The sequence below is a fragment of the Saccopteryx leptura genome, chromosome 2 (assembly GCF_036850995.1).
Source record: "Saccopteryx leptura isolate mSacLep1 chromosome 2, mSacLep1_pri_phased_curated, whole genome shotgun sequence".
NCBI classification, from domain to species: Eukaryota; Metazoa; Chordata; class Mammalia; order Chiroptera; family Emballonuridae; genus Saccopteryx; species Saccopteryx leptura.
The window spans coordinates 182,180,844-182,200,385 of NC_089504.1; the positions used below are offsets into that span (position 1 = coordinate 182,180,844).

At 48.4% G+C, this 19,542-nt stretch overlaps 2 protein-coding genes across 2 annotated transcripts in view; both read right to left on the reverse strand.

The window, feature by feature from the left end:
* Positions 1 to 5,617, reverse strand: part of LOC136391716 (maestro heat-like repeat-containing protein family member 1) — a 52,594-nt gene extending 46,977 nt beyond the window's left edge. Inside the window, exon 1 of the mRNA XM_066363487.1 lies at positions 5,415 to 5,617. The gene's annotated coding sequence lies outside the window, so the exon portion shown is untranslated. The remainder of the gene's footprint in view (positions 1 to 5,414) is intronic.
* Positions 5,618 to 10,600: 4,983 nt separating this feature from the next.
* On the reverse strand, positions 10,601 to 18,337 carry KRT8 (keratin 8). Its single transcript, XM_066369569.1, has 9 exons — positions 17,902 to 18,337; positions 14,714 to 14,922; positions 14,021 to 14,081; positions 13,474 to 13,569; positions 12,715 to 12,879; positions 12,244 to 12,369; positions 11,465 to 11,685; positions 11,287 to 11,345; positions 10,601 to 10,997 (listed from the first exon to the last, which is right to left on the reverse strand). The coding sequence occupies exons 1-9, from the start codon at positions 18,235 to 18,237 to the stop codon at positions 10,825 to 10,827; spliced, it is 1,446 nt and encodes a 481-aa protein (XP_066225666.1). The 5' UTR covers positions 18,238 to 18,337; the 3' UTR covers positions 10,601 to 10,824.
* Between the last annotated feature and the right edge of the window lie 1,205 nt (positions 18,338 to 19,542).

The following is a 19,542-nucleotide window of genomic DNA, read 5'->3' on the forward strand; positions in this document are numbered from 1 at the left end:
ATGGAAACACCCTTGAAACCATCTCCACAGTTAAGATAATGAACATATCCATCACCCTCCAAAAGTCTCCCCTTTTCTCTTTGTAACCTCTCCCAACACCTTTCCCTTCCCTCGTGACCACCAATCTACTGTCACTTTTTAAAAAACTCCCTAGCTGTTCTCCAGAACGACTGTGCCACTTCACATTCTAAGAGATGTGTAATACCATCTCACTGTAGTTTTAAATTCCCCAAAGTTTAAATGATGTTTAGCAACTTTTCCTGTGCTAACTTGCCATCTCCATATAGCAGTGGTTCTCAACCTTTCCTAATGCCGTGACCCCGCAATACAGTTCCTCATGTTGCAGTGACCCCAAACCTAAAAATAATTTTGGGGCTACTTCATAACTGTAATTTTGCTACAGTTATGATTCGAAATGTAAATACCTGATATGCATTAAGTATTTTCCGATGGCTTTAGGCGACCCCACCGGGGTCGCGACCCACAGGTTGAGAACCGCTGCCATATAGTCTCTGATGAAGCATCTATTTAAATTTTTTGCCAGATTTTAAAACTTTTAAAATGAGTTTTGAGAATTCCTTATGTATTCTGGATACATATATATGATTTGCAAATATTTTCTCCAAGTCTGAGACTTGTCCATTCATTCTCTTAACAGCTTTCAAAGAACAAAAATTATTTACTTTGATGCAATCTTATTTATCATATTTATCCATTTTCTTTTCTTTTTTTTTTGCATTTTTCTGAAGCTGGAAATGGGGAGAGACAGTCAGACACACTCCCGCATGCGCCCGACCAGGATCCACCCGGCACGCCCACCAGGGGCGATGCTCTGCCCCTCCGGGGCGTCGCTCTGCCGCGACCAGAGCCACTCTAACGCCCGGGGCAGCGGCCAAGGAGCCATCCCCAGCGCCCGGGCCATCTTTGCTCCAATGGAGCCTTGGCTGCAGGAGGGGAAGAGAGAGACAGAGAGGAAGGGGGGGGGGTGGAGAAGCAAATAGGTGCCTCTCCTATGTGCCCTGGCCGGGAATCAAACCCAGGTCCCCCGCACGCCAGGCCGACGCTCTATCGCTGAGCCAACCGGCCAGGGCCCATATTTATTCATTTTTTAAATCATGTTTTATTTTTCAATTACGATTGGCATACAATATTTTGTTCCAAGTGTACAACTCAGCGACTAGACATTTAAATTACTTATAAAGTGATCACCCTGATAAATAAATCTATTAGCCACCTGACACCATACAGTGTTATTTCAGCATCATTGACTCTATTGCCAATGCTATCATTTACATCACCATGGCAATTCTGTAACAACCAATTTGTACTTCTTAATCCCTTCACCTCTTTCCTCAACCTCCTAACCCCCTCCCAATCTGGCAACCATGAAAAGGTCCTCTGTATCTATGGGTGTGGCTCAGTTCTGCTTGTTTGTTTTGTTTTTTAGATTCCACAAAGAAGTGAAATCATATGGCATTTGTCTTTGACTTATTTCACTCAGCACAATACCCTCTATGTCTATCCCTATAGTTGCCGGTACAGGATTTCATTCTTCCATGGATGACAGTGTTTATCCAGTACCTCGAAGGTGTTATTCCACTATCTTCTCACCTGCGTTGTTTCCACTGAGAAATCTCCTGTTGGTCCTGGCTGGTTGGCTCACTGGTAGAGCATCAGCCTGGCATGTCTATGTCCTGGGTTTGATTCCCAGTCAGAGCACACAGAAGTGTCCATCTGCTTCTCCACCTCTCCCCTTCATTTCTCTCTCTATATATATCTCTCTCTTCTCCTCCCCTCCTGCAGCCATGGCTCAATTAAAGTGAGTTGGCCCTGGGTGCTGAGGATGGCTCCATGGCCTTTGCCTCAGGTGCTAAGAAGAGCTTGGTTGCTGAGCAATGGAGCAACGTCCCCTGGTGGGCAGAGCATCAGCCCCTAGGGGGCTTGCCAGGTGGATCCTGGTCAGAGTGCACGTGGAAGTCTGTCTCTGCCTCCCCTCCTCTCACTGAATAAAAAGTACATAAATCAATAAAGAAAGAAATACGCTGTTATTGTTATCTTTATTCCTCCTTATGAACATGTTTTTGTTTCCACTTGTCTTGAGAAAGTTTACTATGACGTGACTTGGTATGATTTCTTGTGTTTGGGGTTGAGTGTCTTGGATCTGTGGGTTCATTCATTTCTTCATTTTTGGACATTTTCAACCGCTATTTCTTCAAATACATTTTCTGTCTCTGCCCTGTATGAGGAAACTTGAATTGTCCATAAATTAGGCTGTCTGAAGTCGTTCTGTGCCTCATTATAGATGCTTTCTTCTTCATTTATTTTTTTACCTCTTTTCTGTTACATTTTGTGTAGTTTCTATTGCTGTCTTCCAGTAAACTAATTTTTTTTCTTTTGCAATGTCAAATCTGTCATTAATCCCATCCAGTGGTTTTTCATCACTGATATTATGGATTTTAGTTCTAGAAGTTCAATTTGGGTCTTTTTAAAATCTACCTTTATCCTGGTTTCTATTATTAACTTAATCTCTCCACTAGTTTTAAGCCAACAGGATAATTTAGATAATGTCTGTCTTAATGTCCTTGTCTGCTGCTACTTTTATTTTAAAAGATAAATTTAACAGGGTAACATTGATCAACAAGAGTACATAGATTTTGGGTAAACATCATAAGCTACTTCGAACATCTAGGTGAGCTCTGGGTTAGTTTTAATTCTCTCCTTATTATAGGCCACATTTTCCTGCTTCTTTGCATGCCTGGTGATTTCTTTTACTTCATACCACTTGTAAACTTATCTTATTGGGTGCTGGATATTTTTGTATTCCTATAAATATTCTTGAGTTTTTCCTAGGTCACAGTTAAAGTTACTTGGAAATAATTTGATCCTTTTGGGTTCTGCTTTTAAATTTGTTAAGACAGGACCAGAAGAACATTCAGCCTGCTGCTAATTCCGCCCCCACCCTCAGTCCTCTACCTAAGACCCTGTGAATTATGAGGTTTTAAGGCTCATTGGTATGAACAGTTATTATTCTTGGCCCTTGTGAGTTGTGGCTTGTTCTTTCAAGTCTTGATTCTTCCTCACCAGGGATCACTTGCTTACACACATGGACTGTTTAGGACCCACCCCATAAATTCTAGCTACCGTGGCCTCCCTGCACTCTCATGGCTTTCTTCTCAACTCAGGGAGCTGTTCAGACTCTTCCTGGGTTTTCTTTCCCTTTGCCACTCCTGGAAACTCTGAAGGAAGTAAGCTGGAGTGATTACAGGGCTTATATCACACCTGTCCGGTCTGTCAAGGATCACTATTGTTTGTTGCCTGAGATTCAATGGCTCGAGAACTATTATTTCCTGTATCGTGCCTGGTCTTTTAGTTGTTTCAGAGAAGAGAGTAACTCTGGCCTCAGTTCCTCCATCACGACCAGAGCAGAAATCCGTGCACTGGATTTTGAACATTTAACATTTCTTCTTCTTTGGTTTGCCTGATGGAACCCCGAGTTCAGCCAACACCCCTAAATAGAGCTGGTTAGTACTAGCTGATATCCAAACCCATTCTATGACAAATATCTCAATTTTCAAGCACTACCTCCCGGCATGATAGAGAAAGAGGAGAGAGAAGGTGGAAATAGCTAAAATATTTCCACTCGCAGTCAAAATGTAGGGAAGAATCTCTACTGCACCAATCCACAGACTAGCACTTACGTTACAGACTTCATCCTCCAACTGGCTGACTGCCTACACAAAGCACACCTCAGTTCCACATTCACTGACCTCACCCTTAGGCAACATACCCACGTGTGGCAGGAGGGTGATAAGTAAGAGACTGACTGGCTGCTCCACTAATGGAGAAAACTCAGAGCACATACGTGAGAAAGGTCAGGTCTTCAAATAGCACTGAGGTGGGAGTGCAGTGGAAGACCACAAACTCTGACCCCTGGACACTTGATGCTAATGGATGCTGTACTCAGTCTCCTCGTGGAAATGTACAAGTGCATATTAACATACTGAGCAACCATGAAAAATGTGCCTCTCGGATGCCTACTCTGGAGGGCAGAACTGACCAACACCTGCAGCCTCCAGACTCTAAATTCCATCACTGAGTTAAAACAGCCTAGCTTCCCTGCCAATGACTGAGTATGGCAAGTCCACTGAGGCAGGCCTATTCATGCAAGATGTGGGCTCAATGACTCCTGTTGGCATTGCTGAAACTTTCTGAGAACAACACTATAATCTAAGACTCTGCTCTCTCCTTCCCTCCCCCTTCGCCTTGTCAAGGGTCAGACCTGCTACTCAGTCTGACGGCTCTCCCAGCCTCCTCTGCCTCTTTCCCTGTCGTCCTCACAGCTGTTCCTCCAACATCTCTTGCACCTCAATTCCATGTTGGTACCTGCTTCGTGGAGGACCAGACTAACCCACATACTGAAGGCTCTGAGAAGTCCTACAGTTAAGATATTTGTTCGGTTTTTAACTCTGCATTTCACACCCATTTTACTAAATAAACTTCTTCTTTGTGCAGAATAACCATTAGAAGTTGGAAGAGCTTTGTTTGAGAAATACCACTGAATTGGGAGGACTGAAACAACAATCAGAAAATTGGGGTCTGGTTCTTGGTCCTCTGCTCATAAAAATTATCTAATATTTGTATAACATTTCTATCAGAGGCAGAATTCTGATACAACCCTTGAAATTCCAGGACCCTGGTGGACACACACCTTCTCCTGATTTTTTAATCAAGCTCTGATCTAGATCAGGGGTCCCCAAACTATGGCCCGCGGGCCACATGCGGCCCCCTGAAGCCATTTATCCCGCCCTCGAAGTATTTCTGGAAGGGGCACCTCTTTCATTGGTGGTCAGTGAGAGGAGCATAGTTCCCATTGAAATACTGGTCAGTTTGTTGATTTAAATTTACTTGGTCTTTATTTTAAATATTGTATTTGTTCCCATTTTGTTTTGTTACTTTAAAATAAGATATGTGCAGTGTGCATAGGAATTTATTCATAGTTTTTTTTTTATAGTCCGGCCCTCCAACGGTCTGAGGGACAGTGAACTGGCCCCCTGTGTAAAAAGTTTGGGGACCCCTGGTTTATGTGGTTCCTCAAAAAATTAAGAATGCAACTATCCCATGACCCAGCAATGCCTCTACTGGATATATACCCCCAAAACTCGAAAACATTGATACGGAAAGATACATATAACCCCATGGTTCTTGCAGCATTATTCACAGTGGCCAGGACATGGAAACAACCAAAGTGTCCTTCCATAGAGGAAGACACGTCTCAAACAAAAAGACACAGGAAGATTGCAAGAAAAAGAATAGCAAAGACATGCCATACAAACACTCACCCCAGCCCCATTCCACCCCCAAAAAAGCCAACCAGCTAGATTGCTAGCTTCTCCCACCGCTCGCTTGGTACTCACCGACTGTGGCTCCCGAGCCAGACCCCGGAGGGCAGGTAGCCTGAGAGTCTAATCCTTGGAGTAGTTTGCGGTTAGAAGGCAAGGCTGCCCCACCAGCACTGGGACCACCGTGCGGACAGGCCGCTGCGACAGAGCTCCGCTCGCCTTCACTGCCCAGCGCACGGAATAACGGGGCACAACCGCTGAGGAATCAACATTGCGAAATCTCCCGGGCGGAGGGAGTGGTCAACAGCAGATCAAGCGAGGGGGGGGGGGCCTCCGGACGGCGGCTCGGGAAGCACGCGGGGGTTCGGGCTGAGCTCGGCTCGGGAACCACGCCGGGGAAAAGGGTCGGCGGCGCGGGAAGCCCCCTGGGGGTGAGGGGTGGCTGCTCGGGAAGCACGAGGGGGTGAGGGGCGCTGCGGCGCGAGAAGCACCGGGTGATTAGGGGCTGCTGCTGGGGAAGCAGGTGGGGGCAAGCGGCAGTGGCTGCCCGGGGAGTACGCAGGGGTGAGAGAGAAGATGAGGGAGTGTGACCGAGGCTAGGTAATGTAAGGAATGAAGTTTGAGATAAAGGTAGGGATTAGGGCAGGGGTCCCCAAACTACAGCCCTCCGGCCCCATGTGGCCCCCTGAAGCCATTTATCCAACCCTGGCCGCACTTCCGGAAAGGGCACCTCTTTCATTGGTGGTCAGTGAAAGGAGCACTGTATCTGGCGGCACCGCAAAGCGCAGCGTGGCTCAGGTACTGGACTACTTCCGGTGATGCGAGAGGCATGCCTCACGGCTCCGGAAGCGCGCCATGTCACTTGTTAAGACTAGCAGTGACAAATATGGAACCGGACATTGACTGTCTGATTAGCCAAAGCAGGCCTATAGTTCCCGTTGAAATTCTGGTCAGTTTGTTGATTTAAATTTATTTGTTCTTTTTTTTTTTTTCCTGAAGCTGGAAACAGGGAGGCAGTCAGACAGACTCCCGCATGCGCCCGACCGGGATCCACCCGGCACGCCCACCAGGGGGCGATGCTCTGCCCATCCCGGGCGTCGCTTTGTCGCGACCAGAGCCACTCTAGCGCCTGGGGCAGAGGCCAGGGAGCCATCCCCAGCGCCTGGGCCATCTTTTTGCTCCAATGGAGCCTCAGCTGCGGGAGGGGAAGAGAGAGACAGAGAGGAAAGGGGGGGGGGGGGAGGTTGAGAAGCAGATGGGCGTTTCTCCTGTGTGCCCTGGCTGGGAATCCAACCCAGGACTCCATGCCAGGCTGACGCTCTACCACTGAGCCAACCAGCCAGGGCCTAAATTTACTTGTTCTTTATTTTAAATATTGTATTTGTTCCCGTTTTTTTGTTTTTTTTTTTACTTTAAAATAAGATATGCGCAGTGTGCATAGGGATTTGTTCATAGTTCATTTTTATAGTCCGGCCCTCCAACGGCCTGAGGGACAGTGAACTGGCCCCTGTGTAAAAAGTTTGGGGACCCCTGGATTAGGGCAACCAGACAGCTATGAGGACTCCTGGGCTCCCACTCACTTTGAAATTGTCTGTTTTTGCAGTTATATCAAGAATTCTGGCCTGACCTGTGGTGGCACAGTGGATAAAGCACATCGACCTGGAACACTGAGATCACCAGTTCAAAACCCTGGGCTTGCCTGGTCAAGGCACATATGGGAGTTGATGCTTCCTGCTCCTCCCCCTTCTCTCTCTCTCCTCTCTATAAATTAAATAGTCTTTAAAAAAAAAAAAAAAGAATTCTGGCCTAACCAGGCAGTGGCACAGAGCATTGTCCTGGGACACAGAGGACCCAGGTTCAAAGGCCAAGGATCACCGGCTTGCTCGCAAGATCATCCAGCTTGAGCACAGGCTCACTGGCTTGAGCAAGGGGGTCACTCGCTCTGCTGTAGCACCCCCCACTCCCTACCCCCCACCCACCCCCACCCAAGGCACATGAGAAAGCAATCAATGAACAACTAAGGAGCTGCAATGAAAAACTGATGTTTTTTATCTCTCTCCCTCTCTGCCTGTCTGTCCCTGTTTCTCCTGTCTCTGTCTCTCACTAAAAAAAAAAAAAAATTAATGTAATATGCCATATTAACAGTCTAAAGAAAAATATCAACATGATATCAATTAATGCAAAAAGCATTTTACAGAATTCAACATCTATTTGTATTTTAAAAAGCAAACTTCCAGCCCTGGCCGGTTGGCTCAGTGGTAGAGCGTCGGCCTGGTGTGCAGGAGTCCAGGGTTCGATTCCCAGCCAGGGCACACAGGAGAAGCGCCCATCTGCTTCTCCACCCCGCCCCCCTCTCCTTCCTCTCTGTCTCTCTCTTCCCCTCCCGCAGCTAAGGCTCCATTGGAGCAAAGATGGCTGGGGCGCTGAAAATGGCTCCATGGCCTCTGCCTCAGGCGCTAGAATGGCTCTGGTTGCAACAGAGCAATGCCCCGGATGGGCAGAGCATCGCCCCCTGGTGGGCATGCCGGGTGGATCCCGGTCGGGCGCATGCGGAGTCTGTCTGACTGCCTCCCCGTTTCCAACTTCAGAAAAATACCAAAAATAAAATAAAATAAAAATAAAAAAGCAAACTTCCTAACCTGATAAATGGAACCTACAGAAGGTATATAGCAGACACCATACTTAGTGGTGAAAGACTGAATGACTTCTCCCATGATTGGGAACGAGGCAAAGATGTCTACTTTTACCACTCCTATTTAACATCATACTGGAAGTCCTAGCCAGTACAATAATGCGTGAAAATGAAATAAAAGGTACAAGATTAGAAGGGAAAAAAATCAAATGGTACTTATTTGCAAACAAGACAAGTTCTGCATAGAAAAATTCCAAACAATTCCACAACCCTCAAAAAGTCTTAGTTGTAATGTGTCAACATGGAAACAACTGAATTTCTATATGCTAGCAATGAATAATTGGAAATCAAAAACTTCTGAATTGCATTTATAATACGTACTGTCAAAAATAAAATACTTAGGTATGCACAGTATTTGCTGAAAACTACAAAATGCTAATGAACAAAATCAGAACAGATTAAACAAAGACAACATGATCATGGATTAGAAGACTCAACATAATAAAGATTTTAATTCCTATAAAATGAATGTTGTTTTAAGGCAACTCCATAAAAGTTGATTCTATTCAGGATGATTTATAGATCTAGACAAGTTGATTCTAAATTTATATGCTAAGTAAAAAGAAGAAAAATGAGGGAAAGGGAATGCTCCCTGGAACTTTCCTGCCTTTACCTGAGCAAACACTGGAGGTGTGGAAGCTCTGTGGGACTCAGTGGGACGGCCTGGGGGCAAGGCCTGATGAGACAGCTGGTTGGCTTCAGAGAGGAGCGGGTGAGGCACAACTGACAATATTGACTTGGGGCCTCAGTGGGCAAGCTCCCTCTCAGTGGGTGCTGCCCTGGGCTCTATCACCACCATTCTGGTTCCTGAGGCCTGGTGAGAGGGCTAGTCATACACGAAGAGTGGGCAGGTTGGTATTGTTTTATGAAATTTTGTTATATACACATAAACGTTTACAGATTGTAATAAAAGTGAATGTCTTACTGTGAGCTGCCAAAATAGCTGTAGCTCTAGATCAAGGGTCGGGAACCTATGGCTCACGAGCCAGATGTGGCTCTTGTGATGGCTGCATCTGGCTCGCAGACGAATCTTTAATTTAAAAAATGTTAAAAATATAAAACATTCTCATATATTACAATCCATTCATTTCCTACTACTCATGTTCATGGTTGCGGGTGGCTGGAGCCAATCACAGCTGTTCTCCGGGACAACACCAAATTTTTATTGGATAATGCATAAAGTACACAGGTCGTTGTGTGGCTCTCACAGAACTACATTTTAAAATGTGGCATTCATGGCTCTCAACCAAAAAGGTTCCAGACCCCTGCTCTAGATAATGGTGTTCTTGGTTTTATCATCAAAGTGACGTCCTTTGTTGTGACACAGTCCAAAACCCTGGGCTTGGCCCTAGGTAGGAGGGCGGGGGGGGGGGGGGGTGTAGGCAGAATGTCTGGGCTGTCTGGAGCAGTTCCCCCGAGGAGGGCAGCTAGGAAGGCAGCTTTAAATGAGGACCCGGGGACAAGAGCCCTGGAGACCCCACTGCAGGGCCAGAACCCAAGTGTCCTGTGCCAGGCTGTCCCTCCTACTGTACCCTCCACATGTGCTTGTTTATTCCTTGTTGGTGTTTCAGGAAGTCTGACATGCACTCACCTCAGCCGTGCTAGGGGCTCATCCACTTTGTTCTGTGCTAAGGAGTCAGCATGTGTGCCCAGAACTCTGTGGTGGTGGCAGTGGAAGCAAAGCTACAGCTCCCTGTTTTACCCAGTGGCATCCTAAGCCTGTGCCTGCCGTAAGCTCTGGAGACTGTTTCAGCAAAGATAGGCAAACTCCATTACACTCACAGAACCCACACTCACACACACAGCACATCCCCCACACGCAGGCAGAATGTACACGCCCTTTACCTACTGAGCTGTGTAGGTGATAAGAACACCTCATGTGAAAGGGTAGAAAGGAGGTGGCAAGGGGCAATGCAGGATCAATGTGACCAAGCAGAGCAGGAAGAGTCCAATTATCAGTATCAAGTCCTATACTACCTTGGCTTCTAGAAAGTGTGGGTGTGATACACCAATTGCTAATGACAGACTCTGGGCCTCTGAAGGAATGGGAAAACCAGGACTCCTTGGTCCCTGGCTGCAAAGGAATGAAAGTAGTTTAAAAAAAGAAAAAAAAAAATCTCTGGCCACCAAGGAAACACCATGTGCCGAGCCAGGGAGCACAACCCTGAGAACTGGACAGCCCTGGGTGCAAGTCCTCATCTGTCACTTTCTAATGAGGCCGATTACTTGGTCTTTCTGGGCCTGACTTTTCCTTACCTCTAAGCAGTCCTGATGTCAACATCCTGTGTCTGTGGGGACACTAAACTCTCCTGATACCATCTGAAACCTGCGCTGCCTACCTCCCAGGCTTGCTACACAAATGAAATGAAACAAGGTATTTGAGAGCACATTCATGACCAAGGCCTAACAGCTTTCACCCAAGAAGTCTCTCTGGGAACAGCCGGAAGGTCAGATTTTCCTGCCCACCATCCCCTCCAGCCCCGCCCTCTAGCTTCCGATTCCATGGATGGACCTCTCGACCATCTCTCACCCAGCCAATGGACAAGGGCTACACGTAGAGCAAGCAGGGTTGGCAGAGCCAGCTGAGACTTTATTTCGGAAAAAAAAAAGCCACTTGATTTGGCTTTTAGTTAAGGGTATGGGTAAGAGTTGGTCCCCCAGGCAGTAAAACTGCCCCACCCCACGGGGGAGCTGAGGGCTGGGGCTAAGCTCAGGCGGGTCTCCTGTACTGCTCCCCATCCAGCCCCCTCCCCACAGGCTCAGAGGACAGGAGAGACTGCAGTAGTCATTCATTCACTTGGGCAGGACGTCAGATGACTCGGACACCAGCTTCCCATCGCGGGTCTCAATCTTCTTCACAACCACAGTCTTAGAGGAGCTGGTGCGGCTGAAGGAGCCAGCGCCGCTGCTGGAGCCCAAGTTGGCCTGAAAGCCCAGGCCGTAGTTGAGATTCGGGCTCAGCACACCTGGTTAGGGAGAGGCAGCCATGTGAGCACAGGAGTCCTCACACATCAGGTTCTGATGCCCCCTTCTTCCCCCCCAGCCCCTGGGGTGGGGAACCACCCTGGTTCACTACTCGAGGACTGTCCAGAATACCAGGAAAAGGGCTGGAAAGAGCTTTGATATTAGCTATGTGACAATGGACAAAACAGTTAATTGGTCACCAGCTTCCTCAGCTATACAAGAAAGAAATGCATAGAGGCTTTGTAAAAAGACCCTACCCTCCTGCCCTGCACCTAAGGCGGGAGCACTCACCTGAGTAGCCAGTGGTGGTCTTGGTATGGATATTCATGTTCTGTATCCCAGCCTCCAGCCTGTACCCAAAGGACACGGATGTCAGGATCAACTCCTGGCCCTGTCCTAGGACAACAGGGTCCACCCCTCTCCACCCCAGGGATAAGGTACAGGGCCAGTCAAATATCCCCACACCTACCGGCTCTCCTCGCCCTCCAGCAGCTTGCGGTAAGTGGCAATCTCCACATCCAGAGCCAGCTTGACATTCATGAGCTCCTGGTACTCACGCAGCTGCCGGGCCATGTCCTGCTTGGCGTTTCGCAGAGCAGCTTCCAGCTCAGCCACCTTGGCCTGAGCATCCTTGATGGCCAGCTCCCCACGCTGCTCAGCATCAGCGATGGCGGCCTCCAGGGAAGCCCTCTGTAGGGGGAGAACAGGTCAGCAGAGCAGAGTGTGGTGGCCTCCTGCTCTTGGGCCCACCCTTCTCTCCCTTTTCACTCCTCTAGAGCCTCCCTCCCTGACCTAGACTATCCAACTCCACCCAGGCCAAAGAAAATCCCACTGCTGAGTGCAGGAAGCAGAATGGGGAAATTTGAGCAGCTTCCAAGCACTTCCTGCACAAATTTTTCAGCTACAAGGTATTATCTCCACCCTAATTGGACTAGATCTCTGCTTTCTAGACTTCCTTAAAGTGCTAATTTTACCTTGAAATATAAGACATAAGATAAAGTAGGCTGTGGCAACCCCTCCCAGACCTACCTTCCAAACCCCCTTTGACCCATCATGGCCCCAGGGACCTTGTCAGCACCCCTCAGTTTCCCAGGAACAGTCAGAAGCTGGATTGTAGCTGCCCCTCCAACTCCCAAGCTCTGCTCTAGGACTCCTTCCCCAACCCCAGACCCCTCGCTCCTTCCTGCATTATTTCCTCTCACCAGGATGTGTCTGAGGATCCCCTCTCATAGCCAGTCCAGCCCATACCTGGCCTTTGAGGCCCTCAATCTCAGCCTGGAGTCGGCTGATGTTCCGGTTCATCTCAGAAATCTCTGTCTTCGTGCGACGGAGGTCATCCCCATGCTTCCCAGCCAGCGTCTGCAGTTCCTCATACTGTCAGGATGAGATGAGCAGTGAAGATTAAGAGAAGCCTCTGGAACCCAAGGTGACCCCCATCTGAGAGAAAGTACCCTCTCAACCAAGTCACCAGAGCCCAGGTCATCTCCCCGCTCCCCCCACCTCAAATACACACACACACACACACACACACACACACACACACACGGAAGGCCTTCTTCCAGATTTCCAGGTACAGGGACATCCCAATCTCCCCAGCAACTACTAGGCAGGCCCAGCTCATAGCAGGCAGATTGGCATTTGAAATTCTCCTCCCTGCTCATGAACTGGGGCACAGAACTGGCCAGAAGGAAGTACCAGCTTCGTGACCCTGCTCCTCACCTTGATCTGGTACATGGTCTCCGCCTCAGCCCGGCTGCGGTTGGCAATCTCCTCATACTGGGCTTTGACCTCGGCAATGATGCCATGCAGGTCCAGAGAGCGGTTGTTGTCCATGGACAGCACCACAGATGTGTCAGAGATTTGGGACTGCAGCTCACGAATCTCCTATGGTGAGGAGGAGAGGTGGTCAAACCCTGTCCCTGCATACAAGGAGCCCTCTTTTGCAGAAGGACCTTCCTTAGGGGACAAGCTAAGGAACAACAAGAGAAGAGAGGAGCAGGTGGGCATATGAGGACCTGGGAGAGAGCAAAGCTCCTAAAGTAGTAAAATAGCCCAAAGACCTGGAACCTGGAGCAATGTAAGGATGAAACGAGGCTAGGAAAAAGGGAAATCTGGCTTTGGGTGAGTAACCAGAGGGGCAAGGCCCTTCCGTGAGTCAGCTACCAAAACTGAGCCCACAGTGGGCTCCCACAGCCCAAAGACTCGAAACTAAAGCTCTGAGACTGAACAGCCCAAGTTGCCACTAGGCCACCACTCTGTGTGGTGGATGACCTTGGATAGGCTATTTCAGTTCTCTGAGCATGTTTTCTGATCTGTGAAATGGGGCAATCAACCCTCCCTCATGTGGTGGACAGAACTAGAAAACGTCAATGCTGAGTCAGTATCAGTAACTGCAATTATTCAGTGGTGGGCCCTTGTCCGTTGGTGCACTCGGGGCTGGGAGGAGCCTCTGATAGGGTTGCCGAAACAAGAACATACCTCTTCATACAGCTGCCTGTAGAAGTTGATCTCATCAGTCAGCCCTTCCAGGCGGGACTCCAGCTCTACCTTGTTCATGTAAGCTTCATCCACATCCTGCGGGGTGTTGGGGAAGGGCCCCTGAGCTGAGTGCCCACACTGGTCCCCAACCCAGAAGCACCTGATAGCCTAGACTTGGAACTTTCTAACTGTTGCCTTCTCCACCTCACTTTGTGGCCTCACCCTCCAGTCCAGCCTCTGCCCCATCACACCGGTGTCCCCAGCCTACACACCTTTACTGTTTTCTACAGTGCTCCTCCTCCTCCTTTAGCAAGTCTTCTGTGACTAGACCTCCAATTCTATTGCTCTATTTTCTTAACCATGTCCCAAGTTCTGTCCAAATGCACCTCCTTACCTCTCTGTTCTTGCCTACTCTTTCTATACCATCTATCTAAGAAGCACTCAAACGTTAGCCCATTACTTAAAAACATTTAGGGACAGAACCCAAAAAGCCTTAGTCTGAGTCCCTAAGCCTCCAGTGTATGATTGGGGTAAAGGACACCCTCACCTTTTTGATGAGGACAAAATCATTCTCCATCTCTGTGCGTTTGTTGATTTCATCCTCGTACCTGGTAAGGAAAAGATGTAGAATCAAAGGACGAAGGCAAACGGGAGGTTGTCCTGAGTTTTCTGAGGGGGGTAAAATATCTAGAAAATTCAGTTCATGGAAATGCAAGATATGAGAGAGCTGGTCTGGTCCTTCTGCTCATCAGCCAGTGGGGAGGCCTAGAGCAGGAAACCTCTCTCCAAATCCATGAATACTCATTGGATTAGACACAGTAAGCATATTAGGAGAGTTTGCAACAGCGACTGACATAAGACCTCAGACAACAGGGCTGGGCAGAAAATTAAGGGTAAAGAATAAAAAGGGACCAGGTATATAGGTATATAACAGGGGACAGTTGGCTACTTGTCTCTCCCATCTGAGTTCTACCAAGTAAATATTAACATATAATTTGGTGTCCAAATCTGGACAGTTCTGTGATTAAAAGGGAGTGGGTGTAGTTAACAATTATGCCAGGACAATAGGTATAAACTAGATTGTACTGAGAAAACCTGGTCACATGGTCACCCTAATTATATAAGGTTGCATTGTCCAACAAGTGGATGGCCATAGGGTCTTAGGCCTCTAGTACCCTAGGGTAGGACGGAAAGGATGACTTCAGTTGGGCAGATGGCAGTGCAGAGGAGGGCAGCTCACTTATTCTTCAGGTCCTCCACCAGCCCCTGCATGTTGCCAAATTCTGCTTCCAGCCTCAGTTTCTCCTGGGCCAGTGTGTCTAGCTGCCGCCGAAGGCTGTTGATATAGCTCTCAAACATGTTGTCCATGTTACTGCGAGTCGTCTTCTGCTGCTGCAGGAGGTTCCACTTGGTCTCCAGAATCTTATTCTGCTGCTCCAGGCTCCGTACCTGCATGAGGGAAGAGGGAACGAAAAGGTCCATGTCAGGCCAAGGCTCAGAGTCTGGGGGGAAGCAAGCAGTGTTTCCCACTCCCCAAACAGTGGGTCCCCAGAAACCAGATCTAGTTACCAATGACTTAACAGAGACAGCCTGGTCAGTGGGATAGTGAGCCATGTCTTTCTAACTCTGGGGGTGGGGACATGAGTGTGTATGGTTGGAAGGAGATAGCTAGGAGAATCATGTTGAAACTGTTTTACTTAATAGAGTGTATATTACAGATCAGTAAAAACAGCCAAGTTGTAACACTTTTTTTTGTTATTTTTATTTTTTAATTGAATTTATTGGGGTAGAAGTTCAGGTATACAACTTAATAAAACATCATCTACACACTGCATTGTGTGCCCATTGCCAAGGTGTTAACACTTTATATAAGACTTAAAAATGGTAGATTATTCTTTTTTCTTTAATGTGAACTTTTTAAAAAATGATTTTATTTATTCATTGTAGAGAGGAGAGAGAGAAGTGGGGAAGGAGCAGGAAGTATCAACTCCCATATGTGCCTTGACCAGGCAAGCCCAGGGTTTCAAACCAGTGACCTCAGCATTCCAAGTCCATGCTTTATCCACTGCACCACCACAGGCCAGGCAGATTGTTCTATTATCAACTATTACCATTATCATTATTATTTGGAGTGACTTTTATAGGGAAACATTAGCCGTAAGGCCTAGAGAGTAAGGGTCAGAAAACCTATGTTTTAGCCAAACACTGCAACTAACCTAGGCTACAGAAGCTTGAGTTGCTTTCCTTCTCAGAAGCCTGGGGCTCCTCAACCCTGCAGTGGTAGTCAACCTGGTCCCTACTGCCCACTAGTGGGCGTTCCAGCTTTCATGGTTGGGCAGTAGCAGAGCAACCAAATTATAAATAAAGAGATAGATTTAACTATAGTAAGTTGTTTTATAAAGATTTATTCTGCCAAACAGCAAAAATCTGACATAAAGTACTTGGTAAGTAATTATTATTATATGCTTTAACTTGCTGTAACTCTGCTTTATAAATTTTATAAAGTTAAGTTACTTCCCTACTTTATAAATCACCATTACTGTGGAACCAGTGGGCGGTTAGAAAATTTTACTACTAACAGAGATCCAAAAGTGGGCGGTAGGTATAAAAAGGTTAACTATCCCTGACGCAGAGGAATTTGGGCAGGTCTTTTTAGGAGCCCCATCTGTGCAGAAGTCATTTGTGGCCAGAGAAAAGACAAGGGACTAAGTAGATCTGTTTGAAAATAGAAGACTCCCTCTTACTGTACCCCACCACACCATACCAACCCCAGAAACTACAACAATCTCCTCTGCCCCAAACACAAAGGTCCTGGGATCCTTGGCTCAAGGAAATGCAAATTTTAGGATAAAATTAAGGCATGTTAGAAGGAAATGTTTAAAAAATATAATACACTAGTTTCAAGAAGAACATTTTTTCCTTAATCAACCCAAAGTTGTTGTTTTGTGTTTCTTTTTAATTGAGAAGGACTTAGAAAACAAGATTGACTTAAGAGTCTGGCCTAAATCCCTTTCTTCCCCAGGTCACTGTGCCCCAAAGTTATGAAAAATAAGTGATTATAGCATTTGGTTAAAGACTGCTAAGCTCTTCTCCTACATTACATGCTTGAATAAGCAAAATCTCTGATTTAGGGATTATCATGCCCATTTTATAGATGAGGAAATCAGATTCAGCAAAGGAGTTCATCAAAGGAAAAGAACACTGGGAACCAGGAATTTGGAGTCAGAGCCTGTGCTTAACTACTGGCGGGGAGAACTCAAGAACGCAGTCAAGAAGCAAAGTCAGGGTGCATAGAGCCAAAGAACTAAGAAGCCCTCTCCAAAGAACAGGGAGTCTGGGCTTCCTGGGTGACTCCCAATTCCTAAAGGTGCTAATCTGCCCCAGGATTTCCCACCCTCCGTTCCCAGAGTGCCTCCCAAGAGCCAGTCAGCAGGGAGGGGCCCGTCCTCCAAACACTCTGAGGCCCCTGGGGCAGGGAACAGAACTCCCCACCCACGGCAGCAAAACGCGGTCTGGACTATTTGGGAAAATAGAGCCAGGCCACTGGGGTGGGGCCTGGAAGAAAAGAGAGGGGACAAGGGCCAAGTAGGGAGAAGGGTGTTGGCGGACGGACGCGTTATCTAAAGCCATAAACTCTGGGATTTAACAGGACCTAAAGCCTGGGCAGGGTGGGCAAAGCCAGAGACTTTGAATCCTGGATGGGCTTTCCTCAAGCCAACCCCTGGCGTCGCCCACGCCCACCTCACCCTATCCTGACACATACCCTTTCCAACCCCAGACGCAGGGAGCTCCCTAGATGGAGCAGCGCAGCCTAGATGGCAGGCCTCAGCCCCACACCCACTGTGGGGCGGGTCTCTGCCTCGCCTCGCCCCGCCCACTGCAGGCTCCAGGGCAGGGGCCAAGCATGACTCATCCTGGTGCCCCCAACACTCAGGCCTTCCGACGCCAGAGGCTTCAATCAGTATCTGCCCGTTTGGATCAAAACATCAGTTCTTTCTCAAACTCTAACTTAAAACAAAAAAACGCCCGGGGACACCTTTAAGAAGCTATCGGAACAGGGCTAGGGGAGAAAGGTGAACTTGGAGGAGAAGCTCCCCTCCCACCCCATAGCTGAACAGCTGGGGTTCTTCCAGGCTGAAAGCGTTATCCACGGTCAGAATTAGGGTTGGGGTGAGATGGGTGAGGGAGGAAGCCCCAGATTTAGAATCAGAAGATGCCCAGACCCCCTCCCCATCCTTGCGCCAGCCCGAACCAAAGTCCATAGGAGAAGTGAGTCATAGGTTGGAAAAAAGGGTTGCCAGCGTGGGTAGGGTCCAGCAGGATGCCAGTGGCACCTGGAGATGTGCCCACCGACAGGGCGACGAAGAGAAAGACCGTGGACCCTCATCAAGCCCCAGGCACAGCTCGCAGCGCAGAGGGAGCCCTCACCTTATCGATGAAGGAAGCAAACTTATTGTTGAGGCTCTTGATCTGCTCCTTCTCTTGGTTGCGCACAGCCTGGATGTTGGGGTCCACCTCCAGCTTCAGGGGGCTCAGCAGGCTCTGGTTCACTTGGACAGCTGTGATGCTGTGCCCCATACTCCCAGCTCCACCGAAGCCCCCGGCCAGATTCATGTTAGCGCCCAGGCCAGCCCGGTAGCCGCTGCCCATGCGGGCAAAGGAGCTGACGCGGGTGTTGGGCCCACTCGAGTACGAGCGGCTGCTGAAGGCCCGGGGGCCAGAGGTGGACACCTTGTAGGTCTTCTGGGTCACCCTTGTAGACATGATGGAGACTAGAGGAGTCGAGGAGGATAAAACAGGAGTAGACTCGAGAAAGAGCCAAAAAGAAGTTTCAAAGTGGCGGACAGGATGGCCCTTTATAAATGAGAGCGCAGCCCAAAAGGAGGGGGATGGGCCTCGTACCTGAGTGGCTAGGCCCTGAGGGGGCCGGGCCTAACCCGACACCTACAGGCCGGACTCAGGTGGGGGCAGCAGAGAGCTGTTCCCACCCTGGAACCCATTTCAGCACTAACCTGGAAGCCCAGGAAAGAGCAATTCGGTGAATGTAAAACTGGCAGGAATCCCATGGCCTTGCACAAGTTCCTTGTAACAAAGACACTGGCCATGGATCCCCCACTACTGCAACCCTGAGTCTTTTCTTCTTCCCTCCTGCGGGAAATCAATGCGAGGATTGAGAAGCACAGCACAACAGGGAGCCTACCATTTTGGTCTCCTGTGAGCAGCTGACACCCATGTTCTTCTCTTCACTTTGAGTGATTGTGAAGGCCTGCCCAAGGCTGGAGGACAGAAAACATGGGTTCTGAATCCTTGAACCCAAGGTCAACCATTTGCCTAGTCTTCCCTAAGTTACTGTTGTACCCTCAGCACATGGTACAGTGCCAAGAGGGTCTGGGTAGATATTTGTGGAATAAATGAATGAACACATGCTTGTGCGTGCACACACACACACACACACACACGCACACAGGCTGTCTTCCTTCTGGGTCTGTAGATACAAGATAAAGTGAGATCCAACACAGCACTTTTCCTGGACACAATCCCAAGATCTCAGGACTCCCAGAGCAGGGCTGAACACTGTAGACTTGCTGAAAGAGGATGAAGAACAAGAGCTAAAGAGGCAGAGGAGTAGAGGGAGCTTAAGAGAGAGGAAGCTGCATTTAGGGTCTTCATTGTTCCCACTGTTCCTTGAGTAAGTTGTTCCCACAGTTCCCGTAGCTCCCAGTGGATGAATCAGGAACGTAGCTCCCAGTGGATGAATCAGGAACGGAAGGAGAGGGTGGGGGGAGGGGGAGAGGAGACTGATGGTGAGTCAATCCACAGCCACCTGAGCCCTCCTTCTCTTCCCAGGCCCCAACTAGCTCAAGGAAATGAAGGAAGAGTCCCTGCACCTGTCTCTCTAAACCCATTATCAAAATGAGTCAGGAGAGCAGGTTGGGGCACAGAATGCACCTGCAGGTTGGAGAAAGGGGAGCTAAACAAGGCACCCCAGGCCTGGGCAGGGTGGGTGGGGCAGGCTGTGGGTGGAAGGCAGGAGGTTTGTTTGGGCCCCTGAGGGAGAGATTCCAGCTG

Coding starts and splice junctions, on each gene's coding strand:
- KRT8 (XM_066369569.1), bottom strand. CDS start 18,237: ATGTCTACAAGGGTGACCCAGAAGACCTACAAGGTGTCCACCTCTGGC. Junction 14,923..17,901: donor TTGCTTCCTTCATCGATAAG/GTGAGGGCTCCC, acceptor TCCCTCATGCAG/GTACGGAGCCTGGAGCAGCA. Junction 13,570..14,020: donor ATTTTGTCCTCATCAAAAAG/GTGAGGGTGTCC, acceptor AACACCCCGCAG/GATGTGGATGAAGCTTACAT.